Raw genomic sequence first — 25,704 nt, forward strand, 5'->3', positions numbered from 1 at the left:
ACATCAAAGCTTCTTTCCTCTGCTCTCACTGCAGACCCCAGACTTGCTAGGATTTCTCTATTCTTTCAGGAAAATGAGGCAAACCCCCTAGAAAAAAGAATAAATACTGATTCTCTGCTCTGAACCCCACAATTCCAATGTAGATCTACACTGTAGGGTGAAGGATAAACCGACTCTAATCTCAGGGCCTGTTGATGGAAAAAAAGGTCCCGTTAGAAAATCAAGAAGCATACATCTCAACCACTTTTTCAGTACCTCATCTTTCCTATGCTTCCTTTATAGCTCTTTAGAGGGACTAAGGGTAGGCAGGAGAGCAACATTTATGCAAGACATAGCCTAGAGTCTGACAATGATTAAAACCTACATAACTCAAAAGGATTACACCTGACCATCTTCTAACCTTTGGCCCTTGGTCCTTCAAGGATGCAACTGAGACCTCTGTGCCTCCGTTAATGGCAGGAGGGCAGGAGAGGTACAGTCCCCAGCTGCTCAGGGCGGCTAGAGAAACATCTGGATTTGAAGATGGTGGTCACAGAGATAAGAATAGATTCCAGGGCAAGAGACTGCTGCTGTACCGAATAGCACTGGGAATAGGTAACATTAGGAGGCAGTGAGGAAGGAGAGTGGGAAGAGGATGAGCAGCCAGCACTACAGCCAGCAGGCAGCCTGGCCCCAGTCCCATCCAAGCAACTAAATGCAAGTCACATAACCTCAGGGCAGAGAGGAGAAAGGAGCAGGTGGGCGCTCCTGCCAGAAGTGCAAGAAGCAAAGCAGTCAGTCCCAGCCAGCGCAGTGGCAGCAGCCCGCTTGGTGGCAGGGGGTACCGTAGAGGCACTCGGGGTCATCCTGGCCTGAGCGCAGCCAGTTCCGGAAGAGGCGCAGGTGGTAGGAGCACTGGTGCAGGTGATGCGCCAGCGTGGCATCCAAGGACACTGGCCGGCCCCCTGTGCAGTCAGAGGAAAAACTGCGCAGCAACCGGACCACAGGGTGCTGGTCATCCAGCAGCTCTGGAGGGGTTGGGGGACCACGGCAGGAAGCACGGAGATAAAGAGAGAGAAGAGGGAGAGACAGTGAGGCGGGGCGCTGGATGACAGAAGCATTCCTGGGAGGCGGGGCCATTCAGCTCCAAGGTGAGCTAAGAGGGAAGCAGAGACATCAGAGCCATGGTCAGAGCCACGGGGCAGCCCTCGCAGGGGGGAAGAGTACTGGCATCATGCTAAGTGTGAAAGAGGTGAGTCTAAAAGAACGGGCAAGTGAGACCCCATCGGGCAGCAGCCCCGCCCCCGCTTCTCGTTGTGCAGAATTCAGTCAGTGCTTACAGACTGCAGTCACATCTTTCTGGACCGGGTGAGCTGGCCATTCTGTAGCTGGGAACTCCAGTGTCCCTGATCGTTCTTGGACAAACCCTAGTTAGGGCTTGCTTCTCAGATGAATGTATTTACAAGGTTGGGATAGAGATGAAAAGATTCAAAGTCACTCGGAGAAGAGGGTCAAAAATGGTATAGGTGATCGAGATAAAGCCTGAAGCTAAAAGGCTCCTAAAGACTCAGACCGGGTCGTCTGGATCAGACTCTAAGCCAGCCACAGACAAGGCTGGTGTTAGGCAGCTGACATAGATGAACAGGAAACCAGGTGACCTTCAAAACAGCATGTAAAAAATGGAATCAATATGTAAAAATGCCAATACTGATTAATCATCCTTCACTCTTGTTCAAATATACAGCCTTTAAAAAGGTACAGGGTCTTATAAACTGATGATAGGATCTAGAGAAAGTAGGATCAAGGGAGCTGAGGACAACTGCTCACAACTCCCAGACCAGGGGTGGGTTCCACAGGGTGGACCTATGTGACTATGGTGCCCAAAGACCCTAGTTCGGATGTCAAGAGATTTCTGTATCCACAGGCACACAACTGTGTGGGTCCCTAGAAGAGAATGAGCTGAGCAGATCTGGTGGGCACACTGACGCTCTGGATGAGGGAGAGCCACAGTCTCTTTCCCACTATATTAGTTCACCTTGGTAAGTTCAGCGTGCAGTTTAGTAAGGGGCCATATTTCCCTACTTGAGGCAGGCAGAGGATGTGATGGCAGCTTACCAGGAATACAGGCAGGGATGGGCGGAGGGATGTTCTCCCAACAAAGCAAGGAAGTAGCATTGCCTGGCCTCCTTCTCAAAGCCAGGTCCAGTTTCTCCAGCTGCTATTTCAAAGCCACGCGTCATGGCAAAGAGATGGTGGTGATGGACAGTAGGTTGGTACACTGTTGTGAACTAAGCTGCTGCAAGCAATTGCGGACAGAGCATCTGCTCTGTAATTGCTGGGTCGGTCCAGTGACATTTGGCCATGGGGTAGAGCCCTCATATTGTCTTGAGGGCCAAATTAAATCTGGATAATCTCCATCAAGAGACATAAGAACTTCAAGTCTATTTCTCCTAGATCCCAGATTCTGGTTCCTCAGACACTTTAGCCTTCAAGCTCAAGTTCAAGAACAAAGGCCAGCACAGCCCTGAGGATGCATGCAGGGTATTGGAGGGGATCTTGAAATTACTCTCCTGCACGGTAATTGTCCAGGTCTTTCTTCCTCTCCTCCTTTTGGTAGAATTAATTCTTCTTTTCTTCAATTGGTAAAGCTGCTAACCAAGGCTTCAGGAAACCATACATACAGAGGCTTAAGGATCTATTTGGGGAATTTGAATCTTTTCTCACAAATTACTTAGGAGAGTTGTGATTTAGCTCTAAGGTCAGGGGCCCAAGTTCCTAGTACTATCTTCTGTACCCCACCTAAGTAACAAGCCTCCAAGTCCAAATCCAAGGCTGTAGTTTGGGGGTTGGTGCATGAGGTTATACTCTGGAGATGACTGTGGCATGAAGGCCAGAAGAGCTTGAGGCTAACCACACAGGCCACTCGGAATGGGAAGATCCTGTCACAGGCATGAATGGGAGCAGGGGATGGGGGTGGGGTGTAAACTGAAGATGTATAGACTAGTCAGATTAGGGAGACCTCAGCAGTGCAGAGTGGAGAGGTATGGCTTAAACTGGCTGAAATCCAGCAGCTGCCACTGGCTAAGGAGCAGGTGATCAGTACCTGGAGTTTCTTCCAGCCAGGAGGCCAGGCTAATTTCACCTCCCTCAGAGAGTCTTAGCTCTTGAACAGAAGAAAATCATATCAAACAAAATTGGATTTACCTTGAAGACAAGATACAATGCAGAGAGAAACTAAGGATACAAAGGATAAAACAAAGGGGAAGTCCTGGGCTCCTCACCAGACCCTACAAATGAGACCACAGCCCTTCAGTCTGGAGTTTACACAGATCTCTAAACTCTCCCACCTTAGAGTGGGCAGACACTGTTCTTCAATATTCTTGAAATATGATTTATTCCTAAGCTCCCCCAGAACCCCCAGTAGACATCTCTACTCTTTTCTTCCCCTTCTCTGAGGCCCCAGTACTGAGGCTGGGGCTACATGGAAACCACATGTAAACCCTCAAGGCACAATTCTTTTTCCTGAACCTACTACCTCCTACTCCTCTCTTTCTCTCTTTTATCCCAAATCAATCTGGGCTCCTGTTTTGTAGGCCCAGGCCCTAGGTTAGTAGTAACATAAAGCAGATGTCAGGAGCACAAGAGCCACACAAAATACACACAATGGTGGGAGACAGGAATATAGAGATGGAACACAATATGCTCAAGACTAATGCCCTTTTTGGGTAGGCTTGGGAACTGGGAACCGCAGCACTGTTCCACAAGCAAATTAGTCGTCCACTCCAACAAAAGAACTGGTGAAAAAATTAGGAGAGTCAAAATTATATAAGCTGAGGAGTTGGGGAAAAAAAGAGAAAAGAAATGGGGATGATACAGGAAATACTACTCTCTTCCTAAGAAGGGAAACCATTATCATGTTTGTAGGAAGCCTGGCAGTCATGTGACGGGAAAGGAAGAGGTGTAACTCATGTTTTGGTGACAATGCTGAAAAAAGTGACACAATGGTGATATAGGTGACCACAGAAGTAAGACCGTGAGTTGCCCCAGGGATCGGGCAGCCAGGCTGTGGCTGAGACTAAGGTCTGTCACAACAAGGGGTGTACCCCAGAAGGGACAATTAGTGAGTGGTTCAATCACAGACAGCAGGGTGTCAACACAGTGGAGGGAGAGGAAAGTCAGTGTCAGAACGCAGAGGTTAAGTGTCTGGCAGTGACATGGTGAGGAGGAATGACGTTGAGTCAGAAGCAAACGTACCGTTAGTCGGATGCTTTGCAAACGACACAGAAAATCGTTTTACGGCCGGGACAAACAAGAGCTCTGGGGAGAAAAGACATCACGGGGATTATACCCACCGCGGTCCCCGCCCTCTGCTCTGGAATTTGTTCACAACATACTCTGTTCTTTACTGTTCGTAACAATCTGCTCCCACCCCCACCCTGTAGGTCCCTGTCTACTGTATTTCAATCTTTTCCTTTGGATAATCTCCTCTCAGGAACCCGTGTGTCATCTCTACCACAATAAGGCCCCACAAACAGCCCTAAACTCACCACCACATCCTCTTTTTGGTCATTCAGAAATAAAAACCTTTGTAGAAACTCTCATCCCTTCCCCCAATCTCTTCCCAGATGGTTTTTCCTGCCTGGGCTGAACAACTTCCCCATCCCTGACCTCCTAGATTTTCAAGGTACCACTGCATTCTTCCTGACCATGGGTCGCCCTTTCTGGTCCTTACCCCTACAGGCCAGAATCCAGGAAAGAATACAAAGGTGGAGTAAACTGATGCGGCAGGGCTGTATGTGGGAGATTATGAAGGGATAAGCATAAATAAGTAGTACTCGTATGGCGAGAGGGAATGCAAATGGAGGGGTGGTGGGGGTTCCTGGTTCTTTCTCCCCTCAATAACTGATGCAGGAAACTTGTCATAAGGCCAGTGTCAGTGCCATTTAAGCATGAATCGTCCTTGAGCTGTGTCTTTGCTGGCGGACGCGTGAAGAAACGCGTTGCCCCCCCAAAACCCACCCACATACCATCTCGGTGCTTCAGACTGGCGGGTGGCAGCTTTTTGCCTTGGCTGCGGGCGTAGTCCTGGAGATTCGGGGCGCTGGAGGAGCCCCCCAGCACTGTGGTGCTGAACAGCCCCGTGCACTGTGAGCCTGCAAGGCCGGGAGTGCATTAGTAGCCACGCAAAGCTGCAATTACCACACAGAAGTACACACGACTTCACGTGACATCAGGACACACACACACACAATCATTCAGAGCCACTGGCCAGCGGCCACCTCACATAACCACAGACAGCTATCACTACTGTCCACAGCCACGCTGGGCAAGCCAGTGAGGAGTCTCCCGAAAGTCTGCTTGGCGGATACAAGAGGCCACTACGAATACAGGGTTAGTCATATTAGGGGAACAAAGCTACTCAGAGGGGTAAACTGTGCTCTCTAGGTGGCTCCCGGGAATGTTCAAAGAACAGGTGGATTCCTCTTGCTCTCCCTAGACATAATTCAGTGTTCCTTATGCTTGAAATAGGGTTAGAAGAACCCAGAGATTGAGTCCCTTACATGTGTGAAAGGAAAGAGCTTTGATTGGAACTAAAGACTAAGTTTTGAGTAGTCAACTCAAATACCAAGTTCTCCTAAGTTCCAATTCTTCCTAAGTTTTTCATCCAACATTCCCTCCTTTCTGTTCTCCTTTAGCCTTTTAACCTTTCCCAAGAAAGTATGAGACTCACTAAATTTTTAAAGCTGGCATGGATTTAAAGATTGTCCAGTTCAACCTCTTGATTTTAGAGATGAGGAAACTGAGGTTCAAAAAGGATGTCATTTGCTCAAGGTCATATAGTTTGTTCAGAGCTAAGCTGGACTAGAATCCGGGTCTCCTAACTCTTAGGATTGATCAACTGTGCTGTTAGAAAGGAAATCATGATTTTTTTTCATTGGAAAGAAACAGAGCATTGTTTCTGAAGTGAAAATAGACACGGATTGAAAGGCATGTGAGGGCCCAGGTGATTTATGTAGAACATGCCTACTAACTGCTGAGCACCCTACTCAGGAAAACCTGATGAGCAGAAAAACAGCACAAATCTCATGTTTTTTTCTGCTCTTGAAAGTTTGTTGTCTTGTAAGTCCTATGCTCAATGCCAGATGCTCACAATGTAAGTTCAAAGAAAGCAAAGAGAGCTCTTGCCAATAAGAGGAGTAAATAAAACTTGAAAAATCCCTGAAGCAAGTACATCAAGTGAGTCATGTCTCAAATACCTCATCAAGAGGAGGGTTGGGCCCCTCCATGGTCCCCTCTCCTACCTACTACAGCCCACATAGAGACAATGGGCAGGAGGAAACAAGATAAACATTGCAGTTTGTGGGATCTTCTCCTCCATGTCTAGATCCATCTTAGCCAAGACCCTGGGTTTGGTGTGGGAACTTGACATTCATACGGGAAATGGACAGAGGGAGAGGAGGTCGGTTTCCTTTAAGCCCATAGAGAAGGGACTTGCTTTCAGGGGCCCCAACACTTCAGGGTCATCACAGATATCAACAAGTTCTGATGGCTGATAACTTCTACCCTGGAACCGAGCACCATTTCTCTATATGTCATTTTCTCCTACAATTCATGTGCAAACCACCTCTAGGACAGAGCTCGAGAGAGAGACAAGGACTGCTAAATATGTCTGCTTTTCTTCAGAGAAGCTGAAACTGGCTGGCTCTGTCCCAGACCACCCCCAGGCTTTGCTCTACATTCACTTCCTCCACTAGGGGATTTTTCTGGTGTAGTCCTGCCAGTGCCATACTGTTCAGCGTTGGATCGTCTCAGGGGGTAGTCTTTACCTTACCACCACCATCTGTCCACCAGACTCAGATCTCTGCCTTCTTCTTGACAGCACTGCCCCTTAACTGGGCCAGATATACCCATCCTCTTTCCCAACCTACCTGAAACCCAGTCTTTTATGGGACTTCTGGGAGAAAGAATTCCATAGCATAGATTTAGACACTTGTCACTTATTTTTCATGCACCAAATCATCTACCTCTTTCTAGGGCTCCAGAAGACAACCTACTCCCATACAATTAGCCTGGAAAGTTCCCCCCAAACCTTTCTTTTCCTTGCTGGTCCAAATGCTGGCCATTTGGGGGCCAGGAAATTGAGTGCCAAGGAGAAAAGTAACAGATAATGAAAGGAGCATAATGGGACAAGAGAGAAAAAAACAGAGTCTAGACCCCACAACATGTGTCTAACTGCCAGGTCTGGGTACTGGCTCACAGGCACTGTCCAAAGATAGCCCCTCCCAAGGACCACTCCCCACTCCCGAAGAATACAATACCCTCTTAGGCTTGGTTCTTCCTGTAGTCTGTGTTCTTAGGAAAGGTTGAATGATGTTCTCCACCCCTCTCCAGGAATCAAAAAAATCAAGAGACATTCCCTCAAAGTCCTGAGAGAAGCCTCTGCCACTACATCAGTCTCAGATTTGTCCCTCAATTTTCAGGAAGGAAGGAAAAAAAATTACAGGATTAGGAGAGGATGAAGGGGAGGGCGTGGAGGTAGGAGGGGCCAGAGCAGGGATGTAATAAACACAGGTCTCAAAGGAAGACGTGGCACAAGTTTTCCAAATGAGGATCATGACCCCTATTGAGGTGGGGGGGGGAGGGGAGGGGGTTCACAAGTACATCTGTTTACAGCTTTATCTCTGATGACTCTGAACAGTCACCATCTCTATGGACCCTTAATGTCTGGGCTAGACTGAAGGGACAGATAAGGAATAAGAAGTGAAGCCAGAAAAATGCCCTCAGTCAAAGAAATGGGGGTTGGTGTAAAAAACCAAAACACAAACACCATCCTAGAATGGAGACAATCATCTGGGGTCAAAGTTCATATCTGAATATGGTTTCTCCCACTACATCCTCCCCAGCCCCATCCAACAACTCCACCAACTAGATGACCCCAACTCCCATGACTACGGTTTCCCACAACAAAACTCTAAAGAACAGACAGACACCCCTTCCCAATAACAGGTCAGAGATGCTGGAAAGCCATACCTAGGCCGCTCTGCTTCATCTCTGTCGGTGGCCGTGAAGATGAAAAGAGTCGGTACCCACCAGGCCTCGAGGAGGAAGTCTCAGAAAGCACCTGGGGAAAGAGGACTCTGTATGACCACTGAGACACTTCAGTGGAGCAGTCTAAAACCCAGGTCCTGAATTCCTGCCCCTATGAAACCAAGCAATGTCATAAAGTTTAAGAGCCAGAGTACTTTTATGGAGAAGAAAAATACAAAGTCTAAGAATGCATTTTACAGAGGAAACTGCCCAGGGAAATCTTCTATACTAGAAAGTACTTCTGTTTCCAAGATGCCTGTCCCTGCAGCCCTCCAATCCCAAATCTGAGAAATCATTAGTCAACCATTCTCAGTTCACAGCAGAGCACAGTTCCTTCATCTTTATATCCCTACGCAGAACTCAGAAAGCCAATCACAGTAGCTCAGCCACAGTAAGTAGTAAAGCCCGGCCATGCCCACTTCTTTCCATGGGACAGTTGTGGTTATAGCAACCATATTCGGTTTCTTTAAAAAAAAAAAAATTACTTATTTGGCTTCACTGGGTCTTAGTTGCATCATGCTAGGTCTTCAATCTTCATTGCAGCATGTGGGATCTACTTCTGTGACCAGGGATTGAACTCCAGCCCCCTGCGCTGAGAGCATGGAGTCTTAGCCACTGGACCTTCAGAAGTCCTCATACTTAGTTTCTTATCTGAACCAGAAGCCCTCCCCTCCACTTCTAGAGACATGAAATGAATTTCCAAAAAGCCTACAAGGGCTCAGTCACACAACCCCCAACACACACCCTCCTCAGCAGCGTTCTCAGTCCCTAAGTCCCAGAAGGCAAAGACAAAGGCAATCAAGGAAGATGAGGTACACGGGACACCTGTGTGCAGGAGGCCAGGCGCACGGTGGACACAGCCCGGGACTGTAGGCTGATGGTGGGGGAAGGCCAGGGGAGGTCCCCTGACCTCTGGTGGTGCCCTCCCCTCAAGGGGATCAGGTCCAGGCTTGCTGAGCACTGAATGTTCATGACCTGCAATCAGGCCGGGTGGAAAACCGGTCATGGCTCCTTACACCCCAGGCTCTCCAAAGCCCTAATGCCCACTGGGCAGAGGCAGTTGTAGAGCCAGAGAGGACGATCACCTAGGGGACGGCTGCTATGAAGGTCACAGGTTTTTAATTCTAAACCAGTCCAAACACATAAGAAAAGAAGGAATGGAGAGAAGGGTCGTAGTTGATAAGAATAAGACTAGTGATGTTTATACTTATAAAACAAGGAGAGGAACTATTAATATGAAAAGGTTGCATGAACAAACAGCAGAGAGAAGATTTTCTTGCAAAGCTGAGGAGAATATCTTGGGCAACCATCAGCCTGCAGAGCCATGGTACAAGCAGTACCAGTAACTCAGAGATAGAAATCTGATGACAACAGGGAGCTTCCTGTAAGCCTGAAAGAAAGAAATCAATTTCATCAAGTTGGGAAGATAATACACTGGGAGCTCTGCTTTGCTATGTCTCCAGGCTGCTTAAATCAGAAGAAAAGGGGGTCCAGCACAACAGAGCCAGAGAGGCTGACACAAATGGAGAAGACACTGGATATGGAGGAGAAGTCTATTACTGGACAATTACATGTCATTCTGTCCATGTGGTCTACCCAAATGAACCAGCAGGGTTCTAATGTACTGTGGATACTAAGTTAACTTATATCTCAAGGACTGAATGACACATACCCAGCTAAAGAAACTCTGAAACTCTATGGCTGATTCACATCAATGTATGACAAAACCCACTGAAAAATAAAAAAAATAAAAAAAAAAGAAACTCTGAGTATTCATGACGTCAAGTCTACCTTAACATAATCGGGAAGAAAAAGATGAGTCTAAAACAGAGGCTGAAGTTTGTCTGCTCCAAAATCTGAACCATGAACCTTTGGCTGAACCTCTGTAAGCTAATCATAGATTCTTCCGACATACTTCAAAATGGAAAGGCCCGTTCCTCTAAGACAGAGAACTGGTACCAAACCAAGTGAACAGGTTCATCTGTCAAAGCAGGATCCACACCAGTCATGGTCCTGAGACAGGGCTAAATCATGGGGTCAAAGAATGTCAATGAGCCAAAGAAAGAAAGGATCTCTCCAGGAAGAAAAGACCAGAACTTTGGTGTCTACCCAAGGATAAAATGTAAGATTTACAAAAATCCTTTCCTCTAGGCTAGAACCAGGGCTAGACACAAACTCCAAGCACAGCAGAACACAGGCCCAGGTTGATAAACCTCATCCAAACAAAGGGGAGACAAACAGACCTCCAGACCTGATTCCCTTTCTGGAATGAGAATATAGATAACTCTAAAGGGGTTAAATGAAAGTGCCATTTTTAGTAAAGTGATATTTACTACTATCAGAGCCATAATATTTACCCAAGACAACAAGAAGATGGAGAGGGCTTGGCCTTTAATCAACTGTATTGTCTTCATTGCCAACTGCTTACTGAGCATCTATATGATGAGTATTACTTGTATTTATATATTACAGATGAAAAAAATTGAGGCTTGGAGAAGCTGCCTGTCCAAGGTCACACAGCATCTATCAAACAAGATTTTAGCCCAGAGTTCATGCTGTTTCTATTACATTCTCTTCATTTTCTTTTAAAGAACTGCCTTTTCAAATGTATCCAGAGGTCTCCTCCTCAATCTCATCTCTTGAAGTCCTTGTCTCTCAGACAGCCCTCACCAGCATCTCTTTAACTTCAGAAGGAGCCTTCAGTTTAAAGGAGCTTTATGGGGAGACCAGCTGTGAAAGTGACTTTATGGGTTACATACACATCAGGGGCAGGAGGACTCTGCTTAAGGTCCAAGAATTCCACTGAAGGGATTCAGAGATTCACAGATATTGTCCTACGAGCATTTCTACCACTTCCTTCTCCCAGGCCCCTCCCATTACCTCCATGGAGCCGGCTTTGCGGTTACGAATGAGGGGTGATTTCTTTGGGAGGCCAGGGCCCTCAGAGGGCAGAGGCGAGGTCTGCAATGCTCGGTCTGGCTCATCTGATGCCTTCCCGGGGCACAGGTCCTCCACGCTGCCTTGGTCTGCTTTCCTCTCCTCATTCTACCCAACAGCAGGCACAGAAGGGAGAGGTGTTAATGGCCTCCAGCCTCCTACTCCAGTCTCTCCAATTCTTTCAACTTCCCTGTACTGTTTCCGAGTTTTCCTCCATTTGGTTCCTAAATCCTCCTGTCCCAAACCCCAGTTCTCTGACCCACCTCAGAAGAGGCTGGACGGAATCCACAGCCAGTGGGGGCACTGCCTTCTTCCTCAACGCCTTTCACTCCTGGGCTGAAGTGCAACTCCACGTGGAACCGCTCCTCCGACAAGGGATCCTACGGGGCATCACCAGAAGAAGGGGAAGTTGGCGAAGCTGAGTGTGGTGGTGGAAGCCCAGGCAGGGACAATGGAGGAACTCAAGAGGTCACAGCCTCGCAGGGAGGGCTGAGGTTTCAGTGTCTCACCCTCATCTACAGTAACAGCTCCCCACAGTCTAGTCTCATGGGATCCTCATGCCATCATCTCCGCGTGACTTTCCAACTTCCAGTTTGACAATGGAAGTAGAATGGGGAATCTCCCCCAACCATCTCCTGCAGGAATTCAGCTTTGCAACAGTACATACAGCAGCACATTTAAAGGTATCTTTGGGGAGCCAGATGAAGAAAGTATATGTGTAACAGTGTTTGAGAGGAGAAACATTATTTTTCTCACTATAACACTGTTCAAATTCCATGCTCTCCCTAATGGCAGAGCTCTGTTCTCTGGTATCTCTCTGACTCAACATCAACCCAGAATATGTCTTTCATTCCAGGGGGAACCTCCTGGACATGCTCTGCATGCTGCACTTAGATACTGGATTCCACAGATTCTAAGGATGAGAAAGTTTTTCCCTAAAAGGGGATGGAAGAGAAAGAAGGGGCCCTCTCCTCGTCCTGCCCGGTTAGCTCCTCACCCGGGTGTTGTCCTCATAGAGCATGATGACAATCTGCGTCATGTAGTTGAGCTCTGGGATGGCACTGAGATAAGCCAAAGCTCGCTGCCACTGTGTATCCTTGGTTTCCTGCCAAACGCGAGAAGAGGAGGGCCAGGGCCCAAGGACGAGGGCGTCAGCGAATGGGCGGGGAGACAGGAGGAAGCTTGCAGTGAAAAGAAGAGTGAGGAGGAGAGGAAAAGAACGCTGGGACAGGAAGCTCATAGGCTGAGGGAAGAAGGAAGATCCTTACATCCAGAAGTCCCCCATAGCGGAAGACACTGAGTAGGGAGTGCACGTGGCTTTCGCTGGTGAAGTAGAGACGTGTTCGAACATGGCGGCCTGGAGAGAGCACCCCTCGGGAGTACCTGAGACAACAGCCGGGTCACTCACACTGTCGGCCCATTGTCTTCCCGGCCCGCCACAAACTCCCTCCTCCCTCCCGCCTCAAAGCCTCCCTCCTTTCCATCCCAGAACCCCCTTCCATTCTTGGTTCCCCAAGGGGTCCCGGCCTGGGGTCCCCCAGAGCTCCCTGACATGCCCCCTCCCTCCATCCAGCACCCCGCCCAGCCCTCCCTCACAGGGGATGCAGCTTGTTGACAGACTCATCCTCGTGGGTTCTCTGCAGGTCAAGTAGTATCTTCCGCAACAGTGGGAGACAGAAGCCCACGGCAATTTCCAGTTTCTCCTCCCGACTGATCCCGTATTCCTAGGGGCCACAAGCCAGGAATAAGCACCTCAACGAATCTCTTTTTCCTCTTGCCTCATACTCCCAGGCCCAAGGTCATGCTTGCTTTTACCTCAGGTCTCGGGCTTCTTCCCAGTTCACTGCATTCCTCCTCCCTAGGTTTCTCCCCAGTTAGCCTCTTCGGCTTCCTCAGAGCCACGATTATAGCAACTCAACTAATTCCTTCTCTAGCTTCCTCCCCCTGGTTCCCACACCATGCTTCCTTTCTGCCTCTTCTCTCCTTCCTGCCCCAGGGCTCCGGGCCCCAGACTCGATCCCTTCCGTGAGACACACCTGGGGAATGACTACATCAGCCAATGCCTTAGAGAGACGGAGCAGTTCTGCGGTGCCTTGAAGTCCCAGACTCCCATTGTGCTGGACATCATACTTGACACAGTCGTAGATGTCAGGGATCTTGCTGATGTCATAGCGCCCACTCTTCTGCCGGAAGTCGCGCTCCAGCTTGCTCCAACGCTGCAGCATCAGCTCTAATGTCTCGCTGTGGTAGAGCTGCAGGTCTGGAAGGCGGACAGTCAGTCAGAGAGAACCAGACGCTTTATTTACCTCTAACCGAAGACCCTGGCACATCTGAAGCAGAGCCAGAGAGATGAGGATGACTTGTCTCGGACACGTAGAGGAGGGCATGGGGTGGCCTGAGGAACCCGTCCACACCCAAACCCTGAAAAGGGAGACAGTAGTGTTCAAACCCACCTACAGACTTGGGGTCCTGCATCCGTTCCCGGATCTGGTGAGTGAGGTTTTCAATCAGGTCAAATACCTGATCACAGACCTTCACAGGATTCTGGATAACAGCCATGGAGCTGAGCAGGGAAGTGCTTCCAGTGGGAGCCAGCTGTGGAGAACGGAGAGATGGAGAGCAAGACAGACTCAGTGCCAACTGCCCAGGCTCCTGTGCGCTCATCACAGAGACTGCCAGCAAACTGGCTCTGTCAGTCAGCTTGCTCCAACAAGCATTCTCAGGCTTCTGGGAACACTAGAGTTCCAATGAGGGGACTGGCCTAGCACACAGCTACCTGAGAACGGGTCATCTTAAAAGTTTTGAAGTCCAGAGGAAATAAAGCAGATCTAAGTCTTCTTGGAGGTTCTAAAACACTCAGAGAAAATGCTGGGGAATAAAGATTCAACCCAAATCCCCACAGAATGTTTTCATGAGTGGATAATAGAAATGACATTATCTTATTCCTCTAAATAAGATACTAGCTTGAACCTACAGCAGAGGTGCTGCCTCAGAACTAAGTCCAACTCAAGCATGTAAGATGGTCCCAGTCAATGAAAAACGGGGAGGGAGAGAGAACACTGAAGGTGGAAAGCACATTCTACCCCGATCGTCACAAGTTCCATTCTTGCTGGTAAAGGGTAGCAAGGGAAAAAGGAAAGATGCCTTAGCTTTTTTTGATTTGACATTGAGCAATGAATTGGAAAATAAGGTATCAAGGTCCTGCCCCTTTATCAAGGCCTGCTCAGAGAAGAACACAGAAAATGCTATTCTCTAGAATAGACCCTAAGCATCTAGGCAACTTTAAGAAAGATCCTAAGTAAGACTAGTTGAGCCTAGAATGAAGAGTGAGAAGATAAAAATGGTTTTTGTCTTAAGTTACTGAGTTTGGGGTGGTTTTTATTTTTATTTATTTATTTATTTTCTTTTTTTTTTCACGTCAGACAGGTAATGTGCCGATGTCGTAACAAGGTTTAGAGGGAGGCACATGTCACGCAGCAGCATGAACACCCAATCATCATGCTCATGAACTGCAAAAGGATCTGGGGTGGTTTTTAATACAGCAGTAGACAAATTGAAAAACTCTTTTATTGAAAATCCTTGGGATAGGCTGTGTTATGGAACTGAGAATTTTTTGGACTTTAAGAAGTTAATACAGAGCATATGCCATATGTTAGATAATACCTGCAGCAGGGCCTAGGGCATAACCAAACACTGTTCTATGTATATGTATATATGTATACATATATGTACATACATATGTATATATATACAGAAGATGAGATGGCTAGATGGCATCACCGACTCGATGGGCATGGGTTTGGGTAGACTCCGGGAATTGGTGATGGACAGGGAGGCCTGGCATGCTGTGAATCATGGGATCGCAAAGAGTCAGACACGACTGAGCGACTGAACTGAACTGATACATACATACATATATGTATATACATATCTATGTGTATGACTATTTCACACAAGATGGGATACATAGAGATTAGAAAGAGTCGTCATGTTGGGTTTGCTGCCAAAGGAATCTCTTCTTTTTAAATTCACTTATTTTCAGCTGCACTGGGTCTCTGTTGTTGGGCTTTCTCTAGTTGTGGCAAGCAGGGGCTTCTCATTGTGGTGGCTTCTCCTGTTTCCGATCACAGGCTCTAGGGCATGCGGGCTTTAATAGCTGCAGCGCTCAGGTTCAGCAGTTGGAGTTCCCTGACTCTAGAGCACTGGCTCAGCAGTAGTGACACATGGATTTAATGGTTCCGAGGCATGTGGGATCTTCCTGGATCAGAGACTTAATCTGTGTCCCCTGCACTGGCAGGCAGATTCTTAACCACTGGACCACCAGGCTTCCCTGCCAAAGGAGTCTTAGCGGCAAGGTTATAAAAATCTTTCTGATTTTCAAAATTCTAGATGACAGATTGTGGACCCACAGTTACCTCAAAGGGTGGGTAAGGATGAAATTAAATGACTGAGTGTATGGAAAGCATGTAAAACAGTGCTTGGGACATCACAAGTACCATTATTGATTGCCATTATTTAAAACTCTAGGAATTTGGGAGTGGTGTGTATTGGGCACAAAGATAGGGACAGCCTGACCTGATCGTAATCCTCAGGGCCAAAGGGCGCGTCCTGCTGCAGAATGTGATGTAGCCGAGCCTTCACACGGTGCTGGCAGCTGCTCAGGGAATCCCCATCGCTGTCCAAGAGCCCATTCATGTTGGCACTCTTCACCATTTGTACCAGAATGGGTGTCAACTCCCCTTCTAGAGCCAGAAGGCCCTGGAGGGAAAGCACAAAGTGTATCAGTTTTCCTTCTGCTCTACTTCCCCTAGGCTTCAATGGTCCCAGAGATCAAATGAGAGCCGGCTTGGGGGAGCTGGGGTGCAGATCAAGGGGCCCACCCCATTAATTATTCTCAGTAGCATAGGATGTACTCCTATGAGAAGCAGAAACTTCTCTTGAGTTGGCACACAAACCCTCTGAAATTTCCTGACTAGCTCTCCAAACTCTGCTTCTCTACCTAATGGAAGCTGGGACTGTGGGAGAACTAGAGCGAGCACCTTAGCAAAGGCTGCGGCAGTCATCTGGACACGGCCCTCATCAGAGGCGTAAATCTTGAGATCATGGCGGAAAGTGCTATGGAGACGAAGCAGCCCACAGCCGGGAAAGCCAGCATAGTCACCTGCGGGCAAAGGGGAGGACCAGGAATGGACGGCTATACACACCCAAGAGTGCTCATTTCCCCTTTAACCTCCCCAACACCTCTGTTCCTTTGTTTCCTCAACTTACTCTCTAATCATCTTATCTCGGCCCTGCTGTGTGTCTACACCCCCCACATCCCCGGTCAACAAACACTCACCCTGTCCTCCAGGGTACATGCAGCGGAAAGCTCGCCCCAGCTCCTCAGCCTGAACACGGCCAGCCGGGGTCAGTTCTCCACCCCACTTCAGTACCAGCAAGAGGGATGGGGCCAGAGCCTCCCGCTGCGTATCTGCAGGAATAAGAAGGAGTGAACAGGTCTAGACCTAAGGAAAACCGTGTGTGCTTAGTCATTCAGTGGTGTCTGACTCTTGCAACCCCAGGGACTGTAGCCCACTAGGCTCCTCTGTCCATGGAATTTCCCAGGCAAGAATACTGGAGTGAGTTGCCATTTCCTCCTCCAGGGGATCTTTTTGACCCAGGGACCGAACCTGCATCACCTGCACTGCAGGCAGATTCTTTACTGTTGAGAAAATGGGGAAGCACAAGGAAAACAGTGGGACATCTAAATGTTAAGTTTTCTGAGGAGCCCAGAAAGGTAATTTGGGAGAGAGGTCATCTGAGGATTCAAGAATAAAGGATATGAGTGGTAAGGGAAAGAAGTGTTATGTCTCACCTTGCCCCTCATTAGAAGCTTTTACTCCATGAGGGTAGTAAGTCAGCTGTACCTTCCGGTTGATGCCTGAGAAGTGACCGTACCTGCAGGATAAACCCACAGTTTGCTTTCTACCCCAGCACCCAATTCTTACTGCTACTGGCCCCCTTTTTCCTATTCCCTTTCTCACATCTCCAGCACGGATTTTAACTGCTCCAATTTCCCTGTCTTCTCCTCGATCTCACCACTGGGTTCTTTCTCCAGCTCAGCCAATAGCAGCCGTGTGATGTCCAGCACCTCCTGGAGGAAATAATAGGGTGTCCACGCAGGAGGCCAAGTCCGGCTGGTTAGGCTTTCATCCTGGTCTCTGTCTTTTCATAGCACTGCTCCTGCCAGCCAGATTCATCATCTTACCTGTAGCTGCTCTGGCCGCTTCAGTTTTAATTTCCCTGTCTTGTAGCCACCATGTTTTTCGAATAGACTAAAAAATCTGAAGAAAGGAGGAGAAGCTTCAGTATGGGCTGAGAAAGGCAAAAACCTCTGAGAGGTGCCCCTCCCCATTTCCCTTACAAAAACCTATTTGTCCAGATGAGAACACTGGGCTTTTTACCTCGGGTGTGTCACCTCCATCTTCATCTTCTGCTTGGGTGTACGATCCCCGTGACGAATGATTGCAATGACACAACGAAGCTCCATCCTAGGATCGGGAATGCTGTCAGAGCCTCTTCCCGGTCCCACCCCACATCACCACCCATTTCATCCTACTCGCCACGTCGAAGAACACAGGAAAGACTATCTGAGATGAGGAACACAGGGAGGCTCCACCAGTCAGATGGCACGGGGGCAGAAAGTGAGCACTGGTCTGGCTTAGGTGTTTTGAGTGGTTACTCCAGATTTTTAAATTTTACTTTTGCTCACATAGTGCCGGAAGTGGTAGGGACAATGGGAATGTCCTCAGCCTCCATGGGGATGGACCACGGGATCTGGAACTGTGGGGCAAGCTCCCGCATTATGGTGTTTCTAGAAGGAGAAACATGAAGAACCCACATGAACATGAATGAAGAACTACATGTCTGAATGAAGCTCAAAAAAACTAACAACACATTAATATAAAGTCTAAAGACCTGCAAAAAAAATTCCTATTTTGTAATAAAGATTGTGTTTACCTTGGTGGGAGGGGAGGAGATGTTATTAGTAAGGGTTATGCAGGGGCTTTAACTCTATGTGCTTGATTTTTTTTTTTTTTTTTTTTTGGTTGCACCACACAGCTTGTAAGATTTTAGTTCCCTAACCAGGTATTAAACCCTGGGCTCTCAGCAGTGAAAGTGCCAAGTCCTAACCACTGGGCTGCCAAGGAATTCCCTCAACTATATTCTTAATATTTTATTTCTTAAGCTCAATGGTGAATATACCGATACTCACCGTAGCCATCATTCCTTATACATTTTTGAATGTTTTACATATTAAAAAGTCAAGGTGAAAGACAGTATTATGGTATGATCATATTTAGTACAATAAGTAGTCTGTTTACATACAGAAGAAAAAGACATATTGTTATGCCTAAAACAGTTAACACTAATTCCCTCTGGGGAGAGCAATGTTGGGAAGGCAAGAGAGTTGAGGAACCCTTTCTCTACTTTCCTTTTTCACTTTTAAATCATTTTTACAGCAGTTAAAGTACAGGCAGACCTCAGGGACATTGAGAGTTCAGTTCCAGACCACTGTAATATAGTGAATATCTCTCTAAAGTGAGTCACAGGAGTTTTCTTGTTTGGCAGTGCATATGAAAGTTATCATAGTCTAGTAAGTGTGCAATAGTATTATGTCTAAAAAAAAATGTACATACCTTAATTAAAAAATACTTTATTGCTAAAAAGTGCTAACCATCATCTGAAATTTCAGTAAGTTCTAATCTTTTTGCAATAGTAACATCAAAGATCACTGATCACAAAAAAAAAAAAAAGATCACTGATCACAGATCATTATGACAAGCATAATAACAATGAAAAAGCTAGAAATACTGTGAGAATTACCAAAATGTCACACAGAGACATGAAGTTAGGAAATGCTGTTAGAAAAATGGTGAAAATAGACTTGCTCAAAGGTTGCCACAACCTTCAAAATGTAAAAAAACACAATACCTGCAAAGTGCAACAAAATAAGGTGTCTTTAAAGTAAAAACTTCACTATCCTCCTCTTTAAGCCCATTCTCCCCAGCCCAGACCACTGTGTCCCTTACCCTAGAATCTTGGCACAGTCATCATAGTATTTCATTGAATTCTTGACAAAACTGAAGCCATTGACATCACACACAAAGGAGTGACCATTGGCACGGAGGAGATCAAAACCGCAAACTGTTTGCTGCAAGGGGAAGAAGGGAAGATGAGAACAAGAGCGCCACGCTTCCTTCTCAGCTTCGCCCCGCCAACCTCTCCCTCATGCCAGAGCCCCTCCCCTGCACCCCGCTCCTGCACAACCTCCCTGCCAAGGGGCCTCTCTTCACCTTAAAAGCTACGCAGACTTTCCTGGCCACCAGCTTTTCCATGGCGGTCAGCATGACTGGATATCGAATCTCTTTCCCCTCACTGTCTCGTTCAACCTTCCCATCCAAAGCTGGAGATTTTCTGGCTTCAGCATGGGCATAGTCTGGCCCCACTGTATACACCTGCAGGTACATAGCATCACTGAGTATGCCCACAGCTCACCCTGTATATAAGAAGGCAATATGAGCGTCATGTCTGTAGGCTAGTTTCCCATAAACAAAACAAACAAATCCCCTGAATATTAAGAACAAGAAGACTGACTTTTTTTTTTTTTTTACTGAGATGGAACTTCAGTATCATTAAGAAAGTTTCTCCATGGGACTCTAAAACTATTGCCTAGTCCACACTAAGAAATAACTTACCAACATTATTGCATTTTCCACATTACCCTTGCCCTCGCTCTGATAGTGACAATATAAATACCCACTTCCCCAATCCTTATCTTCACCCACATATGAAAGCCAATCCCATTCACACTTTATTTTTTATAACTGCTTCCCTACACTTCTACTTGCTTCACAAGCACCCCACCCCACTCAGACATTTATAACCTCTTAAATCCCCGTATCCACCATAACCTTGACATCTGTGCCATCTGTTGGCATAAACTCCTCATAGATGTATGAGCCTGTCTTTCGGACGCTGCTCTCTGGAGAGTAAACACTGCTTCGGCTGCCAATCTTCAGGAGAAAAAGGAAGGGGAAGAGAAAAAAAAGGTTGCTTCTAACTTGTCCCCAAGTCTTCCAGCTTCCCTTCCCACAACTTCATTCTTGCCCATCTACTTCTCTGCCTCCCCAGATGTCTCCCACACCTTGCGGAAGAGGCGCTGGCTTCCTCCACCAGCTGAGCTGGGGTAGTAGATGTAAACGTTGTGGTCCTCTGCACTCACGGGCTTCTCCACAAAGGGCTTGGGAAAGACGGCTCCATTTACCTCCACCTGGTCTTCACCCTCTATCAGGTTGCACTCTGAAAGGTAAGTGTGCGGTCATTCCTAGGGCCCAAGAATGCTTCCAACTCCCATTTCTCTGAGTTTTAATCTCCATAATCCTCAAATTTCTATGACCATACTTTAATAATAGATACGGTAACTAACATCTGTATGAGAGGTCTCAGATTCTGTCCAAAGACCTATGGCTCTAGCTCTACCCGTAGTCCAGTAACCAAAGCCTCCCAGAGACAGGTGGCACATAGCTGTCTAAAGAATGGAGAACTGGGCTCAGTCACAGAAAGCGGGGCAGGGTAGGACTGGACAAGGCCAGGTACTCACCCTCAGGCCGGGCAGGGTCACGGTTGAGCACAGCGTATCGAGGCAGGTCAATACCTTCCTCCTGCAGGATCCGGTACACCTCCCTCCTGTTACCCCCGAATAAATTAGCTGGGAGAGGTGGAGGCAGGTGACGAGGGGAGAGGCTAGGGATTTCATTCACTCAGGAATTGGGAGACACCCGTATACAGAACTCAAGAGGGTTTGGTACAACAATTCAGCATGTTTGTTTGACTCTGCCCCTCCCAGAGTGGGTTCTCTAAAACAGGCGTGATCTCGGGGCCACCCATCCCACCAGTCAACAGAAAGCTGTACCTATCCTGGATGTAATACTGCATAGCCAGGTCATTGATAAGAAAAGGGTTTCGAAGCTTGGAGTAAGCAACAGCTTTGTCCAGGGGAAAGCCTGGGATGGAGAGAGGAAATAGAGAGGTCGAAGAAAGAAAGTGAGAGAAACAGTGAGAAAACAGCAAGAGAAACAGAGAAATGTGTTAAAGCTATTCGTTGCCACTGAGCTCCACAACCCGTCCAACCCAGCACTCATCCTCCTGCCCAACTTCTCAAGTCTAGAAAATCCATCAGGAAAAAAGCAAAACAGAAACTACTTGTAGGGTCCTTCCAGAGACCAATTCTGTCAGAGATCTGAAGACTCTTAGAGCTGTCCTGAGGTTGGAACATGGGCTTTAAACTAACCCCAGCAACTTCTCCAAGATGTAGGAAAAGCAAACCCCTCTGCACTGTTCTCTAGTGTCGGGAAGAGAGGACGACTTCTTTACTATTTGACAGTAAGAGCCTCATCTCCCAGTCCAGCATTCCCAACACCACTCCTTCCCGTTTTCCTTCACAGACACCAACCTTTGGAGTGGAAGGAGATGAGGCAGTGGCAGGATGGCCAGTTTTCCACAGGTTCATTGAGGATCACGTCTTCTCCCAGGATGATAACAGTCAGGTAGTCAAACCTGCAGAGTCGCTCTAGGATCTGGGTCATTGGCTTGGACTTGGATTTCTTGGTCATGGCACAGATGCCAACAATGATCTGAGGTTCAGGAGGCTACCAGGAGGAAGTGCCGTCAAAAACTCAGGAACTTCTCACCTGAACCCGCCTTTATCAGGGAACACTGACTCATCATCTCCTTAGGGCAGAGTTTCTTGTCAGGACTTTGGACTTGGGGGGTTAAGGCTGTCTCCTAACTCAGGCCTAGATTGGGGTTCCTGCAGGGATTCCTCCCGCCACAGTGTGTACTCAGGCAGAAGAGTCAGAGAACCAATAATCATGAGACAGCAGGAGGCGGGCAAAAGCATAAGGGGCTTCAAGGAGAGGCAGTCTAACCAGTCTCCACTGCCCTTGCCTTTCAAGGAGGGCCTGTTTATGACAGGGCATCTAAGCATCTGGGAAGATCGGGAGGCGGCATCTCAATCCTATAGAATCTCCACTATGGCGGGGGTCCCGACACCAAGTGACATCATGGCCCCCAGTCTTACCACTTCATCCTCCTCATCCTCGAGGAGCTCGCTGTCACTCTCTTCTGGCCTCATGCCGAGTCCACGGGGGCCCAGCCCCTCATCTCCAGCTCCGAGGAAGAAGTGGGCTGTGGCACTCTCGCCCTCACTGGCCGGCAGTGACCACATCCCCGCCGGAGCACCCGCTCATCCCGCCCTGAAATGGAGGGTATCCCCGTTAGCTCAGAATCCAAGTCCCATGGTAGTGGGTGGGGATGGGGGATGGGGAATGAGAAAATAAGAGGGAACTACCCAGGGGAAACAGGAAACAAAGCTACAGCGACAAGGATCAACAGGGAAGGAGACACGTGGGCTGTGACTGGCAATGACTAAAGATCCCCAAGAAAAAATCAAGGTTTCCCTTTTTCTCCCTGCTCACCCCACGGCCAACCACAGCCTGGGATGAGAATCAGTGGATTAACCCTTACCGTGCCGGCATGTCCCTGATTCTGCCAGCAGGAAAAATCATTAACTCCAGCAGCAAATGGGAAAGGCAGTTCTTCATGGAGGGCCACTGGTGATTCCTACCAGAAAAGAAGGTTAGAGTGACATTTCAACTTTGGATTTATTCGAAATCTTCCCAGTCCTCCTCTACCTCCTAATGGTAAAAAGCAGAGACATCACTTTGCCGACAAAGATCGGTAAAGTCAAAACTATGGTTTTCCCAGGAGTTGTATACGGATGTTAGAGTTGGACCATAAAGAAAGCTGAGCACTGAAGAATTGATGCTTTTGAACTGCAATGCTAGAGAAGACTCTTGGGAGTCCTTTGGACCATAAGGAGACCAAAACAGTCAGTCTTAAAGGAAATCAACATTCATTGGAAGGACTGATGCTGAAGCTGAAGCATGCTGAAGCTAAGCTCCAATACCTTGGCCACCTGATGCGAAGAGCTGACTCACTGGAAAAGACCCTGATGCTGGGAAAGACTGAGGGCAGGAGGAGAAGTGGGTGACAGAGGATGAGATGGTTGGATGGCATCACCAACTCATTGGATATGAATTTGTGCAAACTCTAGGAGATAGTGAAGGACAGGGAAGCCTGGCATGCTGCAGTCCATGGGGTCACAAAGAGTCAGTCATGATTTAGCTACTGAACAACAACAATACAAGAGCAGAGGAATGAGAGAGCTCAGTTGCTTTTGCTCTTCACCTCTATCTTCATTCCTACCAAGGACTAACTCAAAAAAACATTGATTGATTGATTGGGTGCACCGTATGTTCTAAGCATTGTATAAGAACATTAAAATCCCTTTGCCTGCCACTCTCCTTTATCTACTTTACCTTAAGAGAAAGACACCCAATTCCAGAAAATCTGTTCAAGAAAAAAGGTCTAGTACTAGTTGGGAAATTGAGGATACAGGCATCCATACAACAGGTCCCAACCCATTCTCAAACTGAAATTTCAATTTTCTCTCTACTGTCACAGGGTACACAGACACAAGGCTGGTCTAGGCCAAGGTCCTTCACAACAGAAGCTACAACGAGGAAAAAAAAAATCCTACCTAGAGCCATTATCAGTGAGAATATATTTTTAAAAAATAATTTTATGTATCTATTTTTGGCCGTGTTGGGTCTTCCTTGCTGAGAGAGCTTTTCTCTAGCTGCAGTGAGTGGGGGTTACACTCTAGTTGCAGTTTGAGTTTCTCATTGCAGAGGCTTTTCTTGTCGTGGAGCATGGGCTCTAGGGTGCAAGGGCTTCAGTAGCTATATCATGAGGGCTCCGTAGGTGCAGTTCCTGGGCTCTAGAGCACAAGTTCAGTTGTGGTGACACAAGAGCTTTGCTGTTCTGTGGCATGTGGGATCTTCCCAGATCAGGAATCAAACCCGTGTCTCCTGCATAGGCAGGCAGATTCTTTGCCACTAAGCCATCTGGGAAGCTCTGGTAATATCTTAGTTAAAATTGAATCAGAACAACCTGGAAGTTCCATTTTTGCACACATATAGAAGTAGTGGTTCTTAACTAACTGTGATTATACTGTGCAAGAAACAACTGTCAGGAGACACTTCTAGTTATCACAGTTTGGGAGGTGCTATTGGCATCTATGGAGTAGAGGCCAGGGATGCTGCTAAACATTCTAAAAAGCATAGCATATACCTCCACAACAAAGAATTGTCCAGTCCAAAATGTGAGTGGTGCCAAGGCTGAGAAACCCCCTGTAGAGAAATTTTCCCACGTAAGAAGACATGTGCAAGAATATTCATAACCTACTGTTGGTAAGGGTAAAACCTAAGAACAATTCAGAGGTCACAAGTTAAAGAACGATAAATATAATGCAGTATATACAAATGGCTGACTAATAGCAATTATTAAAAATGAATCAGGGGCAGGGTTCCCTACTGGTCTAGTGGTTAAGAATCCATCTGCCAAAGCAAGAGACTTGGGTTCGATCCCTAATCCAGGAAGACCCCGTGTGACTCAGAGCAGCTGAGCCTGTGGGCCACAACTATTGAGCCCGTGCTCTAGAGCCTGGGAGCCGCAAATACAGAGCCCACGTCTCACAACTGCTGAAGCCCATGTGCCGTAGAACCTGTGCTCTGCAACAAGAGAAGCCACCACCCTGCAGCTAGAGACTAGCCCCCACTCTCCACAACTAGAGAAAAGCAAAGAAAGCCCAGCACTGCCCTCCCCCCAAAAAAGAGAGAATTGGGGGATAAATTAGGAGCTTGAAGATTAAGATATATACACTCTCTATATAAAATAACTAAACAACAAGGACCAACTGCATAGCACAGGGAACTCTACTCAATATCTTGTAATAATCTATAATGAAGGGACTTTCCTGGTGGGCCAGTGCCTAAGACTCTGTGCTCCCAACGCAAGTAGCCCAGGATTGATCCCTGGTCAGGGAACTGGATCCCACATGCCACGAACTAAAGATTCCGAGTGTTGCAACTAAGACCTTGTACAGCCAAAAAACAAACAAACAAACAAAAAAACTATAATGGAAAAGAATCTGAAAAAAGAATATATATATGTGTATGTATATGTGCGTGTGTATATGTATATATATATGGATCAGTTTGCTGAAACTAACACAACATTGTAAATTAACTATCCTTCAATTTTTAAAAAATGAATCAAAGCTATATAAAACATGAACAGCTTCCAAATGCAAACTGCAGAAATATACATGAAGGGCAATTCTACTTGTACAAATAAAAATACTCCAAATGTTTACGACTGCATATATAATTAGACACATCTGTTAACACTAGATCCTGGGGATACAAGTACCTGTTATTCTTTTCTCCCAAAATGAAATTGAGTCATATCAGCAATTTTCTACATTCTGCAAAAGTTCTCAGAAACTCTGACCAATGGATCTAATGAAAACCACAAACTCTGTAAGTAAACGGAATGATTTAGTCTTACAGACTTGTACAGTAGTCCTCAATAATTCCTTTCTGTATTTTTATTTTAAATCCTTACACTTCAAGTGAACTCTGAAGCTTTGATTAGAAAGGCACAGCTAATCCTTATACAGATCTTGACCTTTCTAGTCTTCACTACCTACTTTTCTCTGTTCTTCCACCACCAGACAACGCTCTCCTTAGACTT

At 47.0% G+C, this 25,704-nt stretch overlaps 1 protein-coding gene and 1 non-coding gene across 13 annotated transcripts in view; both read right to left on the reverse strand.

The window, feature by feature from the left end:
* Nucleotides 1-25,704, reverse strand: part of PPIP5K1 (diphosphoinositol pentakisphosphate kinase 1) — a 40,045-nt gene that overhangs the window by 12,035 nt on the left and 2,306 nt on the right. For 3 of the 12 annotated variants that reach the window (XM_065906097.1, XM_065906091.1, XM_065906092.1), the window contains exons 2-28: nucleotides 22,573-22,668; nucleotides 22,127-22,301; nucleotides 21,500-21,695; nucleotides 20,960-21,050; nucleotides 20,648-20,733; nucleotides 20,192-20,346; nucleotides 19,959-20,060; nucleotides 19,341-19,502; nucleotides 19,077-19,198; nucleotides 17,756-17,857; nucleotides 17,448-17,534; nucleotides 17,252-17,327; nucleotides 17,028-17,137; nucleotides 16,859-16,941; nucleotides 16,343-16,474; nucleotides 16,044-16,165; nucleotides 15,580-15,762; nucleotides 13,458-13,599; nucleotides 13,041-13,264; nucleotides 12,601-12,728; nucleotides 12,273-12,387; nucleotides 12,002-12,109; nucleotides 11,268-11,384; nucleotides 10,948-11,112; nucleotides 8,011-8,101; nucleotides 5,007-5,132; nucleotides 4,234-4,296 (exon numbers count right to left, since the gene is read on the reverse strand). In XM_065906097.1, coding sequence (XP_065762169.1) covers nucleotides 4,234-4,296; nucleotides 5,007-5,132; nucleotides 8,011-8,101; nucleotides 10,948-11,112; nucleotides 11,268-11,384; nucleotides 12,002-12,109; nucleotides 12,273-12,387; nucleotides 12,601-12,728; nucleotides 13,041-13,264; nucleotides 13,458-13,599; nucleotides 15,580-15,762; nucleotides 16,044-16,165; nucleotides 16,343-16,474; nucleotides 16,859-16,941; nucleotides 17,028-17,137; nucleotides 17,252-17,327; nucleotides 17,448-17,534; nucleotides 17,756-17,857; nucleotides 19,077-19,198; nucleotides 19,341-19,502; nucleotides 19,959-20,060; nucleotides 20,192-20,346; nucleotides 20,648-20,733; nucleotides 20,960-21,050; nucleotides 21,500-21,695; nucleotides 22,127-22,273 — 3,235 coding nt within the window. In that variant the 5' untranslated portion in view covers nucleotides 22,274-22,301; nucleotides 22,573-22,668. Of the gene's footprint in view, nucleotides 1-824; nucleotides 1,008-4,233; nucleotides 4,297-5,006; nucleotides 5,133-8,010; nucleotides 8,102-10,947; nucleotides 11,113-11,267; nucleotides 11,385-12,001; nucleotides 12,110-12,272; nucleotides 12,388-12,600; nucleotides 12,729-13,040; nucleotides 13,265-13,457; nucleotides 13,600-15,579; nucleotides 15,763-16,043; nucleotides 16,166-16,342; nucleotides 16,475-16,858; nucleotides 16,942-17,027; nucleotides 17,138-17,251; nucleotides 17,328-17,447; nucleotides 17,535-17,755; nucleotides 17,858-19,076; nucleotides 19,199-19,340; nucleotides 19,544-19,958; nucleotides 20,061-20,191; nucleotides 20,347-20,647; nucleotides 20,756-20,959; nucleotides 21,051-21,499; nucleotides 21,696-22,126; nucleotides 22,302-22,572; nucleotides 22,669-25,704 lie in introns of those variants that run through there. The other 9 variants (XM_065906102.1, XM_065906094.1, XM_065906096.1 and 6 more) reach the window with 9 other exon arrangements.
* On the reverse strand, nucleotides 14,421-14,525 carry LOC136147710 (small nucleolar RNA U13). Its single transcript, XR_010659363.1, has one exon. It is a non-coding gene; the product is annotated as a small nucleolar RNA U13 (small nucleolar RNA).

This window comes from Muntiacus reevesi, chromosome 15 (genome assembly GCF_963930625.1).
Source record: "Muntiacus reevesi chromosome 15, mMunRee1.1, whole genome shotgun sequence".
NCBI classification, from domain to species: Eukaryota; Metazoa; Chordata; class Mammalia; order Artiodactyla; family Cervidae; genus Muntiacus; species Muntiacus reevesi.